Source organism: Gymnodraco acuticeps, unplaced genomic scaffold (genome assembly GCF_902827175.1).
Source record: "Gymnodraco acuticeps unplaced genomic scaffold, fGymAcu1.1, whole genome shotgun sequence".
Classification (NCBI taxonomy): domain Eukaryota; kingdom Metazoa; phylum Chordata; class Actinopteri; order Perciformes; family Bathydraconidae; genus Gymnodraco; species Gymnodraco acuticeps.
In genome coordinates, this window is record NW_022990596.1 from 439,140 (window position 1) to 457,744 (window position 18,605).

At 41.1% G+C, this 18,605-nt stretch overlaps 2 protein-coding genes across 2 annotated transcripts; one reads left to right on the forward strand and one right to left on the reverse strand.

The window, feature by feature from the left end:
• Positions 1-49: 49 nt before the first annotated feature.
• On the reverse strand, positions 50-7,297 carry ankrd40 (ankyrin repeat domain 40). The gene is given in 7 exon segments (XM_034228920.1): positions 50-3,167; positions 3,305-3,486; positions 5,072-5,375; positions 5,378-5,485; positions 5,487-5,743; positions 5,944-6,092; positions 6,786-7,297. Coding segments are annotated over 7 exon segments (1,275 nt in total). The 5' UTR covers positions 6,920-7,297; the 3' UTR covers positions 50-3,026.
• Positions 7,298-10,788: 3,491 nt separating this feature from the next.
• Positions 10,789-18,272, forward strand: luc7l3 (LUC7-like 3 pre-mRNA splicing factor). Its single transcript, XM_034228909.1, is given in 12 exon segments — positions 10,789-11,046; positions 11,599-11,665; positions 11,766-11,805; positions 11,894-12,038; positions 12,234-12,308; positions 12,444-12,548; positions 12,728-12,889; positions 13,063-13,202; positions 13,204-13,441; positions 13,714-13,897; positions 15,951-16,115; positions 17,647-18,272. Coding segments are annotated over 12 exon segments (1,515 nt in total). The 5' UTR covers positions 10,789-10,947; the 3' UTR covers positions 17,742-18,272.
• The last annotated feature ends 333 nt before the right edge of the window (positions 18,273-18,605 follow it).

Consider the following 18,605-nt stretch of genomic DNA (forward strand, 5'->3'; position numbering starts at 1 on the left):
AAGATTATAGGAAGCCAATCATGTGTATCCAGGCAACAAATAGTTCATATTTAAGAAACATTTGAGGTTTATTAGAGTCAATGTGCAGATACAATCTCAAAGTGTAAGTATTTGTGCTATTTTTCGGTGTTTAATAATGAAATATTTCACACAATAACTATAGTCATACAAATGAAGATCATTTTTTCGTTTTTGTGACATTAGTGACAGTTTTCATTTTCTACTTATGATAATTGTTCTCATGTATCATTGTCAATAAGCTGAGCCAAAAACAAGTTGGTAACTTTCAACCTGTTACTCGCTATGAAGGAGTCTAATTATAAAATCTAGAGTATTGAAGATGCATTTCAGTATAGAGATAAAATGGACCAATTTCCAAACAGCATGTTTTAAAATACTTTTATGAATTTAATTAAATTCAAGCAACAAACACAAAAAACAAACCTCTGATTATGAACTAAAGTGGCATACCACTAGGTTATTCTAATGTTAATGTTTGCACTTTTGCTCCCTCTAGTGGCTCTCTGTCGACACATACATCTTAATGGATTTTTGGGGAGTTTACCTCAACATCCAGAACACAGACATGCAGGTACAAATAAACGACAACCTGCAACAAAAGCCAAACCAAACATGTAACTGGTCCCTTGATTTCAAGCGAGTATTAAGTTAAATACTCATGACTTCAATTAGTCAGATAAACAATACGCAGAAAAAAGTAATTCACCATGCTTTATCAAAGAACAGACACAGGCCTCCAGAACGTAATAACACACGTTTAACAGTGCCTAAAATCGTTTCAATAGGTACACGGGACGTACTGTATATAAAAATATCAGACTCTGAATGCATAGGTTAGGTCAAAATGTATTCTGCTTTTTCTAGAACAATAAGCAACCCCACAAATACAAGGTTAAGTTATTTCAGTTCCCCAGCATCAAAGAAGATCCTATAAAATCCCACTTCAGACATGCTGCTCCCCATTCAGCGACCCACTTTCTCAACCAAGCTCCTGCCTTTAACGTGAAGCACAACTTCACTAAATAAAGCATGTGACAAGAACAGAAAAATAAGCACTCTTGGTAGTCCTTTCTCCTCACAGCAACCTCCTTGAAACACATTCTCATCCCTCCACATTGCACTTAGCTTCAACAACAGCACTTTACTGTCCATTACTGAATGATGTCTTGCTCGATAGTAGAATGTCTTGACACAAAACAACAGGCCTAACTGGTTACAAAATAATAATAAAACATACAAATGACAGTAAGAGCTTCGGGTATACATTTTAACAGTAAACAATTACCACTGGGTTTTTGATTGTATGTATAATGTGTAGTGGCCGGCTACGGCACTGCTTAAAAGAAATGAGCCCCAGCATTTAGAATTAAAAGGAATATAAAGTGTTGATGAAAGCAGCATAAACATCCTCCTCTGACACACCATGACTGTGCCTTGTAACCTTTTAAACTCTTACTGTACAGCACGAGGGTTTCAGTGAAGTCGTCTTGTCAGTATATGTTTAATTAAAAGAGCAACACCTCTGATTTAGCTACCCAATAGAAAACCTTTACCTTTGAAAATGTCCTTTAATAAAAGAAACGGTATATTAGCACTATGCTGGCCTCGACTACCGCCCTAAAGCCATACATGTGTTATGATATATTAAGGAAATATAGTTACCTTATAAATAAGATGTGACAGATGGCATTAATACAAATGTTGATTAGTGCTGGAGGAAAAAGGAAGCACTCAATCATAAAACCAAGTGTCAAACTGCTAAATCTTGTTTTCTCTCTTCTTCCCTTGGGGAAAACAGCTGCATTCTGATCTGAAGCAGCAATAGTTGAATTTACATTTAGTATCTTTGCTGGCTAGATTAGTTTTTGGTTTTAATCACAGTTAAAACAAAAAGGACAAGCAACTGAAATGAACATACTATAAGTGAAGCCTCAAACGCAACATTTACCGGGACTCAAGCCTCGCTACTCTAAAGCGCATGGTCTCGCTTCATCAGTAAGAATCAATATAATTAAAGTTTTTTTTAAATAAATACATCACAGTTGACAGTGTAAATGTTATGCTGACTGAACCTAATAGCACACCGGTCGAAGCAGAAGTGCTACTGACTGTACAAAATAAAATGAGAATTAGTTGCCGCACATTTATCTCCAAGATATCAGTTTTTTTTCCCGCATGAAAAAGACACAGAAGAGAGCATTTGAAATTGATTATCTCTCTTTCCACACTGGATGCCTAAATGGTTTAAATGTATGTAGGGAAACTCAGATGTGTCCATACCTTTGTTCGTTTAGATTCAAGCGTATTGAATGTGTGCTCCGCAAATAGAAGTACTTTTAGTCCGGAGATATCGTTGTCTCGCCTGGTGTGAGATTACCTCCACTTTAGGAATCAGGCCAGTAATCGATGCCCTCTGCAGGAAAGACACTAAGGTTTATGCCTACAGCATGTATGAAAGTGTGTACGCCAGCTAGAACATCTGATACCACTCTATTGTCATTTCTGAGAACTTCAAGTCTCTGTGTGCAGCGTGTCCCATTCTGTGGACTGATGATGAATGTATTGGTAAGAGTAATGCAAATCCTTTGTTTTATCTTAGTCCACACATGCCCGTAGACCACAGCCAGGGATGTGTCCAATAAGGCTGTAACTGAGTCCAGTTCAAGTCCAGTCTGTAAGGAAGACAGGCCAATGTCTCCCTCTGTAGTCCCACTGGAGCCTTGGCACAAAGTGCAGTGGGAGGCGAGAAAGAGAGGAGGAAGGGGGGGCCCAAATACTTTCGCTCATAATCTAGGACACCATGCATCAGTAATTGCTTACAACTGGTTGGGTACACTAAAGCTGCAGGAGGGCCCGAGGAGGACAAGAGGAGGACATAACAAATCCCAGTTATTAAATTGGCGCAACATCAAAGCCGGGAGAGCTGTAACAAGCAACTTGGGCGGGCAACTAGTAAAGGTTGCTTGAGGGTAGCTACAGAAGCCCAGCGTTAGCTTTGTGTGGCTCTAGTAGGTGAGGCGGGAGGCCTTCATGTTGTAGCAGGGCCGGTCTGTCAGGCTCCCACCAGAGAACAGAGACAAGCCCTCGGATTTCTCCAACACAACCTCCAGCTCCTGAAAGTCCTGCAGCCGAGCTACGTCTTTGTCCTGGACAGAGAAGGATTACATTCAAATCAATGACACATTCACCGACTAACAATTCATTTAGTAGATGAAACAGACTAGATTCATAATTTCACAGCAAGTACCTTACTGTTACCATACTGTATTTTTCTTTCCCGTACCTTTCTCAACATGGTGTTGGGCAGCTTTCGGATCTTCTCCACATGTTCCATGCCGATGTCCAACTCGCGACAACACACCCTCAGAAGGGAACGGTAGGTGAGCTCCTGGCGGTCCAGCTCTACCTCGATGAAGTCGTTCTCTCGAGTGTTGGGGTTCTGGATACGCACCTTCAGCACCAGCTCTATAGAAAAACACCAGAGTGATACCTCTCTATTAACAAAGATATTGTGCTTTTAATAAGAAGATGAACAGAGCCCATGGTGAGAGTCACTGCGGAACAGGGACCCCCAACTTGCTTTTTCCAGAGGCCAGAAACATCTTTTTTTTTTTTGGGGGAAATACATTTAATAAATAAAAGCCCCATAAATAATCTCTCTTTGAAACTTTTTTATTTACTTAACTTTTCCACTAAATTAACTTGGCAAAAGATTGACACCACCCTACCTCCAAGATAATCAATATGAACGTAAACATAGTATTACATCTTACATTACAGAAACAACAAACACTGCAGAGCGCCACAGTTTGACAGGCAGGTTGCACGTCCAATCATTGCACTTGGGCTAATTGAATTGATTAACCGTCCCACCCGAAATGTATAACAGTCCTGCGACAGATACCAGTCACAACACTTGATTGCTGTCAGAATTACTGTGAATAAAAAAAAAAATCATCACATTTTTTTTTTCTAAAACACATTACCACTAGCCGTTACTGTATTTGGATAAACAATGTATATTAGTCGATTTGCTGCTTTTCAATTCACCTTATTTAAAATATTTGTATGTTTTCAATGGAATAAGAAAACGGTTAGTGCCCTTTGAGGTGAGTGTCATAGATGCAGAAAATGGTTGTGTTTTTCAGTCGAGCCTGGGACAGGTTCTCCTTCATACCAAAAGACAAAGTAATAACCTGACAACCCTTTCTCGTTTGACAAGATGAATCCAAATGTCTGTCCTTGTCCTGAGAACAGGTAAGCTTTACACCGCATTCACACATAACGTACTTAAAGGTGGGGTAGGTAATTCACTTCAGAAACACTTTTTGTTATATTCCATGGAATGCTCTTAACATCCCGATAGCAATGAATATATTAAATGCTTTGACAATAAATACATAAAGAAATGTCATCTGTGGAAGCCGTAGCTGTAAAAAGCACGACCAATCATTTTAGCCAGCCCGGCTAAAATAACTGGATGGCCTAACTGCCTGTCAGCCTTCCATCTGTGCACAAACTTATCCCGTGCCCTCATTGGTCATGTGCGCGTTCGTGTGTGTGGAGGAGGGGCTCTGTAAGAAAATCTGAAGGAAGGGGCAGATTTTTTTCGGCTGCGTACTTTCAAATTATAGCGCACTCGAGCTGGTTTCTCCATTCTTACCTACCCCACCTTTAAAGTATCATAATAATAATAATCGTGCCAAATTTGCAGGTGTGTTAAGGCAGCCACATGCAATTACTCATTGTAGTGTCTGCTGGTTGCCTGGTAACGTCACGGTCATTTAAAAACCTTCAGGAAGTGAAAAGCTACCTGCCAAGAAATGAACTCGTCCAGTTACTTAAAAACACAACGCTGACATGTTTCATCTTCCGTTTGTCCAAAAATGCGTATATGTCAATTAATAAGTTGTAAATGTTAGCAAGCGGTGCTGGTTGGCATTTCACTTTAGGACAGAGCCAGAGTCATCTTACTACTTAAAGTACTTATGCCATGATAGGTTGTGATCTGTATGTGTGGACGGACATTAACACACGATGAGTCTCTCACCTTGCACGTTGACAGGGAAGGTGCTGGTGAAGAAGAACGGCTGGAAGGCTGGCATGGGCCCACCGGCCTGGCTGTAGTTGAGCTGCTGAGAGATGGACTGCTGTCTGCTCATAGAGGGGTTAGAGCCGGGCACCGGGGCCTGGACCTGGCTCCCACTGCTGCTGGCCAGGCTGGGGCTGGGGGAGGCCAAAGGAGGAGAGCACATGGTGCCATTGTGTGCCACTGCGTGTGGGTACTCTGCATGGTTAACCAGGTGCGGCTCAACTGACAGGTCCATGGGCACTGTGCAGTTTACTACATTGTTGTAGGGTTGTGGGACGAGGCCAAGTTGGGTGAAATGCCATTCTGCTCAGTCACAGGTATGAACTCCCCAGTCACAGGTAGGAACTCCTCAGGCAGGGCTTGGTTGTTGGTTGGTGGGGATTGGTGGAGGACTGGGCTCATCAGATAGCATGTACTGGGGTTGGTCAAGCACCGGAGTTGGGGAAAGGGAGGATGAATTGCTGTGAGTGTCCTCGGTGTCTTCTGCTGAACCATTCTGTGCAAGGTGCTGTGCCAGGAGGATCTCTGACTTGTTGTCAAGCTTTGAAAACATGAAGGCCGGGCTAGACATGTAATTTGGGATGATTGGCAGCTCAGACTCCTTGACCTCCGGCTCCTCCTCCACTTCAACTGTGGAAATAATGTGCATAGAAAAAAGGTTATTAATAACCAAAACCTAGACAACCTATATCAGGTGTAATAACCTGTACATTACATCAAGGTATCAAAAGGACTGTGTATGCAGCTGATAAACCCCAGGAAAGTAACAACTGGAAACTTTCATAATGGTGTGGAACAGGGAACAAGACTGTAAAACAGATGTAGTTTACCTCCTAAAAGTCGCTTGATCTCTGGTTTGGATGTAAGTTGCGAGGCCAACTCATCTTTAGCCGTGAGGATTTCCTGGTCTGCCCCATAACTGAGTAAGTAGGACACTATGTGCTTATGGTTCCTCTTGCATGCCCAGTGCAGACATGTCCTGGTGGGGAAATTGGATAGAGAGATAACAGTTTAATAAACCAAAACAACGCTGATTAAATGACAAAGTTTACAAGAGGATCAATACTGGAGACATTGGGAGAATTACATTTATAGAGCTCCATTTATCATCACATAAGCAAGTTGGAATCTCGAATGAACTGAAGAGCAGATTACATATAATCAAGTGCCCTGCATGTGAAATATTTTATAATGATTTATAATAATATAGTTTGGATCTCACATAAACAAGTCAACTGTATTATGTTGGTAATATGTGATTGAAGTCAATAAAGTTATTTACTAACAATCTGAAATCAGAAGAGGTTGGCAATTTCATGTGCGGGTGAAAGCAATGTGCCAATGTACCTTTCTTTCAAATGTACTTAGTAAGTACATAGTTACTGTTGTTTGAGATTATTAGAATCATTTATAATTCACAGCATTCGAAAACACTAGCTCACAAGGCACGTATTTACTGTTTGAATAAGCAGGATAAAGGTCGCATGTCTGGCTGCCTGACAAGCCTTTCTCTGCCTAATAAGATAACACTGAGCAACGTTAATCCCTGTAACAACACACTTGTCCGCACTGAACACCAGATTCTCATCAAAAAGTATTACAAATGTGTGAATGTGAGTGTTGCTCACACCTTAACTTAACGTATTCAAGAGCACATCTCCCAAACACTCACCAGCCATTTATTTCATTCTGTGAGTTAACATTCACTCCACTCTCCACCAATGTCCGCACTTCGTCGATGTCCCCGATGGCAGACGCCTCTCTCAGTCGCTCCTGTAACTCTTTATCCAACGAAATAGTGGACATTTTGGAGCAGACAACTAACGCTGCGAGATCAAAGGAAACACAAAACCCTGGCGGATTTAGTTGACAAAACTAATTGCCAATGGATTTCCCCACTAATGGCAAAGAGCTCCACTAAAAATAGATGTGCAAGCTAGCACTAGCCACCCGGCTAACCTTACCTACTGGCTAGCTTAACGAGGAGCTAGCAGTCTTTGGTGCTAGCTTGTCACGTCGGATAAATGCAACTTTATGTTAGGTCTTTGGCGTTTACACTGCAGGTCCCGTCCTCTCCATTTATCCCCGTTGTTATTTCACATTAAAACACCATTGCCAACACGCATGCATCCATCAGTGGTGTCAGAGCTCCGTCAGTGGGCTGCAGAAAGCATCACCGCCTCATCGGGGGGCATGTTTAGATGTAACAACTGTAAGCCCAACACTTTAGTTCCGCTCTGAATACTCTCAATTATCTAACACATTTAATGCCACTTAACTTTATGTAAAATAGGTGATAGTATCCAGCCTGAGTTCTCGTCATTGAGTAAATAACTGAGACATCAAAGATGAAATCACTGCTATTAACACACAGGGCTGGGTCTGGGCTGTCTTGTTGTTTCTTTAAAATAAAATGTTAAAAGAAAAATGTTGGAACTTTTTCACTGAAGCAGCTGTCTAATTATGCGTATATCTATGAATGATATGTACCCCACTGCTTTTTAAAACGTAATTATATTTTAATATGATAATTCTATGTTCTATTTATGTGTTATGTGCTGCTATACTTTAAGTTTGTTCTGTTATATCAGAAAGACAAAAGATACATTCAATCGGTATACTAATATCCAAATGTTGCATTATTAGTCCCACAAAAATATGTGGGTTTATTTTGAAAAGAATCCCCGGAAGTACTAATAGTACACAGCGATGCTCTCTTTAAGTACACGCACACGTATTAACCTTTATACAGTCTATGGCAGGGGTCTTCAACTAAAATTCAACGAGGTCCAGTTAGAGAAAATCTCCCCATGCAAAGGTCCGGAACATCAAAATGTCTAACTTGCTTCATGAATTAGTGTGATATATATTGAAGTAGCATGTAGCTTTATCAACGTCTGCATGTAATCAACAACTGACTGCCAATCAAATAAAGAAAGTACAATTCAAAAACAACAATATTTATTGTCAATTAACATTACTTAAATACTGTGGATATGTGTAATGTTCCTCTCGGGCTGCATTTAAAAACAAAATAGAAAATAAATAAAATAGCTTTTGAAAAGTGTGCATCTTAAAAGTGCTTAATTTTAGATAAATAAAATAAAGTGTAGCAGCAGCTTGAGTTTCCCTTTTTCTTTGTTAACCGTTTCACATCATGACTTAACAGTTTCAGCCGATTATAGAACAATATCAGTCTTTACACATCATAACAATTGAACAGTTTTAAAGTTTATCTTTCTTTCCCTTTTATATTGCAGTACCTCACTCACTTTGTTTAAATTCAGTGTGAGAATTGAGCTCGAGCTTGTCCTGCCAGGAGTTTGTAAATCTGGGCTGACATGGAGTCAGGGCTGTATTCTCACACACATGCAGGTGCTCATTGGTTACAGTGATGCAAACACAGGTATGGTGAAAAAAGAGAGAACTATTCGAAGCAGAAAAAAAACAGCGTAATATACCATCTGACAAAGGCCTGTACTATAATGCTTCAATTAACTGTTCTTTATAATATACTCAGATCAATAGGAGACAGAGATGTTAAGTTAAAAATCAAGGGTTTTTATTATTATTTACAGCAGGGGTGGGGAACCTTTTTCCTTTCAATTTTTACAACATCCTCCGAGGGTCGTACAAATTATTGAACTCAACCTCTGCTTAAAAAAACTCAAATCACAGCCCATTCATTTGGCCTTTCTTTCATGCTGTGCAAAGAAAAAGCAACCTCTTAATCCAGATATCTCACCATGACTCGCGCATGCATTCATGTGCACGGTGTGGCATGACCACCAAAACAGAAAGATATGGACATAAGATGTGTGGAATGTATTTAGTATCCTATCCATGTGAACATGATTTAAGTGTGGGGGGGGGGGGGGGGGGGGGGGGGGGGGGGGGACCTCACCTCCTCTAGGGGGGTCCAGGGAAATGCTCCTCCGGGAAGATTATTTTAAAAATATTGTTAAATATTAATTAAATAAGTTAAGAGCATCAATCTGGTACACTTTGAGAGCAACATTAGGAGATCTATGGATACATCTCTCAACACCCATATGAAACAGAACTGTAAGCATATTTTTCTTTTGGATATTTTACAAATCACTCCCCTTTTAAACTCTATTCTTGTTATTTTTAACAACTTTTTTGTTACTGTCATATAGTATTTTATACCTGTTTTTAATTTAGTCTCATTAATAACTATAATGATCATATCAAGGTGTGCCTTAACTTCACTGAGCTGAGGTTATTTGAGCCTCTCAGGAGAGAGCTCTCTTCCACCTGGTTGTAGAAAAGCTCTTTAAATTCGTTAGCATAGCTAGCTAACCAGATGCTAATAACAACAGATCGCCACTGTGCTTACAACTAAAGATACAGCCACGCAAACACTGCGGCATGTGTACGGCTCCTTATGGGTATTGCAATATTTGAAGGGCTGGAGCGGCGTTCTGGTGCTCTCTGTCAGCACTCCTTTCAGACGAGACCTAAGAGGCTTCTCAATACTCAAATGTCCCCTCCTCTCTCCTCGGTTCCCCTCCTCGGTCCTCCGCTCGCATCTCCTGTGGGCGGGTCTAAGTCTCGAGGAGGGGAACCGAGGAGGGGAGTCGAGGAGGGGAAATTTGAGTATTGAGAAGCCTCTTTAAACCCGCCCACAGGAGATGCGAGCGGAGGACCGAGGAGGGGAACCGAGAGAGAGGAGGGGAAGCAGCAGACGTTTAAAGAAATGAGAACTCCTCTCCTCTGAGCGGTCATTTTAAAGAGACGTCCGTTCATTATTATGTGGCAACAGCTGCATCAGCTGTCGAGTGTTTTGTCATAGCGATCTCTGTTAGATCAGCTGAACATTGTTCCCCCACATATTTACTTTGAATTCATTGAGAGTGCGGTATAATGAGACAATAACAGGCTACAGATGCGGGGACACACACACACTATATGTATATAATATATACAATTTAAAGTATGAGAGCACTCTCATAATAACGTAACACAATCAGAGACTGGATATATCCCCCCTCTCTGGTCGCTGAAATGGGGAATTGAAATTACGGGCCAAAAGTTGTATTTACAAGTAGCGTAGGCCTATTAAAAGTAAGCAGAGGACACCAAACCAACTGAGACCCGTCTGTCCGCCGCATTTACGCACTGTACAACACATCTACACACTGTACCACACACCTACACACTGTACCACACACACCTACACACTGTACCACACACACCTACACACTGTACCACACACACTTACAGCTCCTAAAGCATAAGCCGTTGTGTATTTTTTATGTGAAGCAATGGTCTTTTGAAATGTATTGGAATCGTGACCGCCATCTAGTGGCCACACTGTTCAAGCCATTCAATTATTCAAGAAGCATCATAATGGCATAATGGCAAACCACCACTTCCGGTCACACTTTCAAAATATATTTATTGGAACTTGTACTTAGTGACTATCTTTCTTTATGCTTTGGTGACTGTGTCAACCCTGTTATAGGCATGGGAATTAATATAATACATATTTCTAATTAGAGATATATGGTACGTTTACACATATGAAATAGCTGATTGTGAACTATCCATTTAAGTTAAAACTATTGAAAAAGGAGGATATACAATTTTCTCATGAAATATTAACGTTTGTTCCATTAAAACATTAAACATGTACTTCCGGTTCATATACTGCAGGGCTACTGCCGGACTACCGTTAGATGAACCCAGATGAACCATAAACGGGCGGCGTTGTTACAGCGTCTGCCATTTTGATTAGAATTAAGTTAAAGCTACTTCCCGAGATATTGTAGTAGCCTTCTTTAAATCAAGGCTACAGTCTTGTGGGCAAAATGCTTTCCGCAGCCCAGTTACTCGATGAGTTAATGGGCCGAGATAGAAACTTGGCCCCTGACGAGAAGCGATCCAACGTGCGATGGGACGATGAGACCGTAAGTTAGCATATTGGCTAGCGCTAGCCTAGCAAGTTGGATAAGCTAGCAAACCGTTTGTAGTAAAATAAATCCGTTAATCTTATTATATCGGAGTTAGCTTGATTTGGCAAGGTGTGGTTAGTCCATATTTTTACGATAACATACGATTTGATTGCGTTAACTGGCATTTTGAGTGTTGGCCAGGCACTCGTAAAATTAGCAGCAGTTTGCTAATGCTAACTGCATTTCATTGCTTCACAATGCGGCGTCAACCCGTTGTAGATAACGTGATTGTAACTACTGTTTTGCTGTTGCCACCTTTAGCTCTGAGTTAGTTATTGTTTTACTCCTTATTATCGATATGCCCTGCTTTAGTCAGTGGATCTTACTGGTAATTTGAGACATAGTAAGAACGTATTAAATCCACGTAATGACAGCCTTGCAGGGCTAATTTCTTCCTTGTTAGCATAAGTACAACGTCATGACCTGATCAGATTTTACTCTAACGTAAACGAGATTTTAAGAATAATTGTGTATGTAATAACAAAAATGTGTTTCTCCTTCAAGAAGGTATGCAGATACTACCTATGCGGCTTCTGCCCGGCTGAGCTATTCACCAACACCCGCTCTGACCTGGGTAAGTTAACGTTGTTACATGTATCCATTATATATGTGTGTGTTGTAATGTAGCAATAGGAACATATTGGAAGATAACACTTTGCTATTTTTTTTTTCAGGCCCTTGTGAAAAAATCCACGATGAAAATCTTAGAATCACGTACGTTTTGATCATGCTTCTCTCAACACAAGTGCTGTGTGTCTTTTTATTTCCTTTTAATAATCTACTTATATCACACTGTGTTCAGGTATGAGAAAAGCTCTAGGTTCATGAAGGAGGGCTATGAGCGGGACTTCCTACGCTATCTGCAGTCCCTCTTGGCAGAGGTGGAACGCCGGATTCGTAGAGGGCACGCCCGCCTTGCCCTTTCACAGGCTCAGCAGAATGCAGGGGTGTGTGTACATTTGTTTTTGCATATTATGTAACCCATGCTTATCACTTTATTGTGTCGTTGTGGCCCCGGTCTCATAAACATAGGCACATCATGTTATGCACATTGTACCTAGTACAGCTGTCTGTCATCTTGCAGTGCAGTGGTTATATCGGATGTGTTTTTTAACTTGAGATACTTGTATTCATCTCTTCAGGGTCCTGGTCCAACAGGAAAGAATGACGAGAAGGGTCAGGTTCTTACAGAAAAAATTGAAGACCTAGTTTTGCAGGTTTGTAACAAATACGTAGAAATACCTATATTTGTTTAGTAAATATTAATCATAGATAGTAGTTTGAAAATGTAAATAGGATGCACTTAATTATGTCACATATCACCTTAAACAAACTGTTTTTCTTTGGCGCAGATTGAGGAGCTGGGGTCGGAGGGCAGAGTGGAGGAGGCCCAGGGAATGATGAAGCTGGTGGAGCAGCTAAAGGACGAGAGGGAGCTGATCACCTCCACCCCCTCGGTGAGTCAGCAAAAGCAAATCGGCCCACAGATAGTGGGCACTGGTCATGTAATGATGTCTGTTGGCAAACATCTTTCTTTCTTATATAGGTGATCAAATCTGTGCAAAATAAGACGAGCAGTTTTGATTCTAGACCTATCACAGTCCATATAACTTAATGTTTGTATTTTTTTATCCAGACCATCGAGAGCTTTGCAGCCCAAGAGAAACAGATGGAGGTGTGTGAGGTGTGTGGGGCCTTCCTCATTGTGGGGGACGCACAGTCCAGAGTAGACGACCACTTGATGGGCAAGCAACACATGGGCTACGCCAAGATCAAATCCACTGTGGAAGAGCTCAAGGTAACAGGATAACATGTCATAAGCAATACAAACATAATGTAATGCAGCACGCACGATGTGCAGTACACATGTTTGGGTCCATGTTATTACAACACGAAGTGGTCAGTTTGAAAATGATATAAAATCCAAGTGAATGATGTCAAATACATGATGCTTTGATTGTTCTCTCTCAGGAGAAACTTCGCCGTCGCTCAGAGGAACCCCAAGATGAAAACCCAGCGCTAAAGAAGGACAGAGAAGACCGCGAGCATGAGAGGGAGGAAAGGGAGAAAAAGCGCAAAGAGGAGGAAGAGAAGGAAAAAGAGCGAGAGAAAGCGTGACAAGGAGAAGGAAAAAGAGAAGGAGCGCGAGAAGGAGCGAGACAAGGAGCGGGACAAGGAGCGGGACAGAGATAGAGACAGGACAGAGAGAGAGGGACCGGAGGACACGCCGAAGCAACTCCAACAGTCGCAACTCCAGCCGAGCATCGGACAGGAAGCGGAGCAGGTCCCGAGATCGCCGGCGCTCCAGGAGCAGAGACAAGGAGAGGGAGAGGGAACGCAAGCGCAGCAGGTATGGCTGACTATCACTTGACTAATAGTAACGCCTCTCCTATTTTATATCTACAATTTTAAATGTAAATTGTCATATAAAGGCATCTTTTTCACCAGTAGTGAGGTGGAAAAAAAAAAAGGTTCCTATGTATTAATGAGATGCCTCTACTATGAAACATATTATAAACTGATATTTGCAATCATTGACCATGGACAACTTTGTGTGCCATTTTGATGAGACATTCTATCACCTGTTGCCTTAATAACCTATTCCTCTGCCTCTTCTTTTAGGAGCCGGGCAGGGAGAGGAAACGCAGTCGTGAGCGCTCCGACAGAAAGCGTCGCTCCCGTAGTCGTGACAGGAAGAAGTCACGCAGCGCAGAGCGCAAATCTCACCGCCATCGCAGCCGCAGCAAGGACAAGGACAGGGAGGAGAAGAAAGACAGGGACAAAGAGCGGTCATCGAAAGACAAAGGCGAGGACGTGTTTTTTATTTGACTACATGCTACGTTGCCCTCTTAGTCCCACTGTAGGGTAGGGATGGGCATCGTTAAGGTTTTAACCTGTTAAGCCCGAGAGACCCCGGTTCCGGGGGCCTCTTGCAATATCTTACAGAAAACAGTGTCTGAGGGCATGTTCATTTAATAAACTATGAATGTTTTATATCCATGTAACGGAAAGAAACTCATCTAACTGATCATTTACATTTTTTCAAAAAAAACCCCACAATGCTAACGCTGAGTCTCTGAATTACAACGAGCGAAAAATGCTAACAGATGACTGCACCGAAATTCACTCACAAAACCTTATTATTTATCTTTGCTGCACATCTCAACACATCGTGAGGGGACACAGAATCGATGGTTATCCTCATTATCACTCAATCATACGAATTCTCAGAGATAATAACAAGAACACGCATCAAAACATATGGAGCTAGTAGTTAGCCAAAAACGGCAAAATGGCTCACCTGTGTGGTAGTCTGGTCAAAAGTGGTCTTCAATGGCATTAAAATGATAAAAACGATGCTGAAGTTAATCCATAGGTTAATCCAATGTGTCTGTGTCACTTTGAATGATTTCTGATAATCTTTTTGAGATGTCAGACCTAGAGACAGCTTCACTCTGGAGCAAAACTGTGCGCACGAAGCCCCCACCTTTTCGTTTTACCATGTGTGTGGGGAGATCCCCCTTCGATTCTATTGGCTCTAACGGTCAGAAAGAGATGTCAAAATCGAAGAAGGGGGGCCAGAGATAAGGAAAATCCACCCAAATGGCCCCAGAAGAGGGTTTTTTTTGCTAAATCTGTCTAAAAAGGTCAAATATCACTTGTTTTGCATCAATCTTGATACAGGGTACTTATTATATGTTGTACTTTGGATTCCTAAAGCTTTTAGTCTACCATCCCATCATCCAAGGTTAGTTTTCACTATAAGTACAAAATATTTTTTGGACGGACACTATCATTTACAGTTTTTTAGCATGTTTTCTACATCCAACTCACAGGTTTATCATACTTTGAGAAAAAAGATTATTAATTTAACCCTTTTTAGAAGGGAAGATATGGTCATTTGTTCTGGGAATGTCATTTGAGACCTGAAAAACAGGCTCAGGGCTTAACAGGTTAACGGCACTACTACTTTTATGGATACCGCTTATCGATCCGGCCTTTAAACGGTACTTTTATCGGTTCTTTTGGAGAAAAAAACAAAATTGTGAACAAAATTAACATGATATATTTCACATCAAAAGAAACAACAATGTTTTAACAAATCGTATTAAATAATCTGATGACAGAATGTAAACAGAATAGCTTAAACTTTAACAAAATAAATAACTCAGTTTCCTCTAATCATTAACCCATGTTTGTATAATTGTGTTAACTCCGTGTGTTGCTGCTAGCATACATAACACCTGACGTGGAAACGTTACTCGTGGATGGGGCTACAGAGCTACTAGAAAGACAGTCGAACCCGGTGCATTCCTCCGTCTGGATGTGGAGCATTTTGCTAAATGTTTAGACAAATTGCTCATGTTACCGCCCTTACATGCTAAACTCTTATTCCACTTTTGGCAACGAGCATTTTCCACATCGAGACGGGTAAAGTTTAACCACACCTCGGAGCGCTTCTCTCCGCCATCTCCTCCGTGTGTGTGTGTTGCTGCATGTAGCAGAGCGTGTGTGTAAACTGCCCCGCCCCCTCGCACACAGACGGGGGAGAAAGATCTCTCGCCTGGATTGGAAAGATCGAAAATACTCAAAATAATCGCATAAGATGCATTTTGCAGTATTTTTGCGTATTAGAAACGGAGTTGGCGACACTAACTGCAATATGATGTTTGTGTAGCAATAATTCATATGACATATTTTTAAATGTCTCCAGTACCGATAAAAAGACTGATAACGTCGGAGCTTAACGGTACCACAGTCTTTAATAATTCAGCCCCGGGGCTCGGTACCCATCCTTACTGTAGGGTGTTCGGTCTCAGTGTGCAGATTTCTGATAGACCTGTACAATGTTTTCTCAGACCGTAAGGTGACGGAGGAGAGGAGCAGCTCTAAGAAAGAGAAGCACTCTGACGGCAATGCAGCTGCCATTAAGGCTTCGTCCGAACCAGAACCGATGGAGAAAAAGGCGGCGGCCCCCGCCCCCCCTCAGATTAACGGCCAGCAAGAGCTCCTCCATTCTGAAGGTGACACTCAGTCCAATTAAAACTGATCTGATAGGACCTCAGATCAGGCTCAGGTAAGTGCGTCCTCCTCCTCGCTCCCCCCTGGCTCTAAATCCCTCCTCCACCTTCCCACCTGTCCCATCTCCCCTACCCTACCTTTCCCACCCTGTTTACGTTCAGTTCAATTCCTATGATTTTGTCTTATGTACATATATCCTTATCCTGTTTTTGAATTGTGCATCATAAGTATGCACTGAAGATGAAGAACTAGGCCCGATGAATGAGAAGAAAGTAACAGAAAACATTCACACAAAGCCCAGAGGGAAAGGCCAGTGTAGCCCTGAGCAAACATGCCCGGAGGTACCCCTTGTTTGTATATCGGTTTTTGATCCTTATAGATGTTTATTTGTCTCTGTGGACAAACGGCAGAATCACTATTAACCAGTCAAATCCAATGTTCCTGCCTGTATTTACCTGTTTTGTTTAATTTTTTACTTTTCAGTAGAGAAATGTAGTCATTTTGAAGAGAAATTCAGAAATAAGTAAACACATACTTTCAGCTATAGCCAGTATTATGTTAAAACACAAGCCATTTATTTTGCCGTAGTCATACCTCAAATGCCATGGATCTGTTGTCCAGCTTACTGTGCCTGATAATGCCATGCAGTGTGTGTTTGGGGGGTGTTATAGCACCGGGGGCCTTACTTAACTTACTAACTGGAGGGTAGGGTTTATCAAATGAATTGCAGCTGACTTCCATACCTCACACAGCGTTGGTGTTGTGAGCGAGACCACATGAGAAAAGGGCAAATTAAAAATCATGGATACTCTCTGACTGTCAAACTGTGCAGGTACTCACCCCAGGTACTCCTTTCTCTACCCACATCCATTTCTGAATGCTGTTGCCTGTCAGAAAAAAAACAATTCTGTACTTCTCCAGAACATGAACTTGAAAGCTTGAATGTGTATATAAGTTTTATTGTGTTTCTTTGCTACCTTTCAAATATGTTTGGTGAAAAGGGCTCTATATAGACATTTCAGAGGGACACTTTTTTAATGCTGAGATGCACTCACAGCCTGCTTGATATACCTATGCCAACTGCTAAAATTGTCACTTTGATGTCCCTGTGATGTTCAGGACTACTAAGCTTTTCTTAGGATATATTTTTGTTGTTGTTAAGATGTGTTTGTCAACTTGCATTGGCGTTAGAAATATCACACAGGTCTGTCTCTGTTTTTAAAACATTGGGGTATAAGGTGCGATCAAATGTTTTATTTTTTAGATTAAGTTATTTTAAGTGCAAACGTATAATCCTAACAATACTTTCAAAAAAACAATATTCTGGCAGCAATTCTACTGTTGTGATAGTAATAGTGCATTCTTAGCAGTGTCCCTTTTCATGATCTACACTCCTCTGTGGCTAAGTTGAGGGATATGTACCTCTGTCTGTAGATAGTGTTGTTGCTTAAGTGGCAGCAGTTGTTGCTACAAGCCCTTGTTGTGGGACCTTTACTGACATTGCACTTTGTGGACATTTTTGCTTCTCAACAGGGGACTCTGGGACTGGGATATTGTTGGAGGAAGAAGTGGAAGAGCGCACGCATCCTTTCCCTGAACCTGACACCTCGCTGCTTAAAACAAGGTGAACCACAAATGTGTAGTGGCTTATTTAAAATCACGAACGTACATGTGTAAATGAGAGGGGGGGAATTAATTTTCATGTTCCATCTGTCTATCTTTTGGCCGGATGAGGGTAGTCGGGTTCATCTGATGTATTTCTTGGTCTAGATGTCAGGCAGGCATCTTTCTGAATACCAAACTTAGAGCAGTTCGTTATGGGTTTTTGTGTTCCTATTTTAAAAGCCTTTACACATCATCCTTGTTTCTTGGCATTTAGTGAAATTGAAATAAATAAAAATTGCTTGTGGTTTGTTTTGGTTTGTCAGGTTCCACTTCAATCCCTGAACTTTTTATAGTCAGTTAAAAGCGTATGTACAATGTTAGTCCTATGACAGGGCGTTTCTTTTTTCTCTTCCACTCGGAGCTCACGTTGATTGCTCTTGTCCCCTTACTGTAAAAAAGGATTTTTGATCAAACATTCGAGGACTGAAGATTTGTTTAATTTTGCTCTGCTTTTAATGTCCATGTTGTCTCGGTGAATAAAAAGTAAAAACTTGTCAATGTTGTTTGTTTTTATTTAACGCCATTAGGACTGTTCACATGTTGTCCTAGCAAAAGCAGTTTAGCGCAGCGAATGGGAAATGGGGTTTAATAGTCTTTTTATCTAAGGAAAGATCCTAAACTATCCTTAAAATGTTTTGCAGCCAAGGCAGCTGTTCCAATTTCCGTAACTCGAAGGAAGCCGCTTTGATGGTTCTTTTCTTATCTCCTTTAGCATCGGGAACACTGGAGCATATTTTACAAAAGGAAAGGAGATAATTACACACAATTCTTTGTGGCGGCAACATTTAATGTTAAAATTAATTACTTGGCTAATTGTATTTATTTAT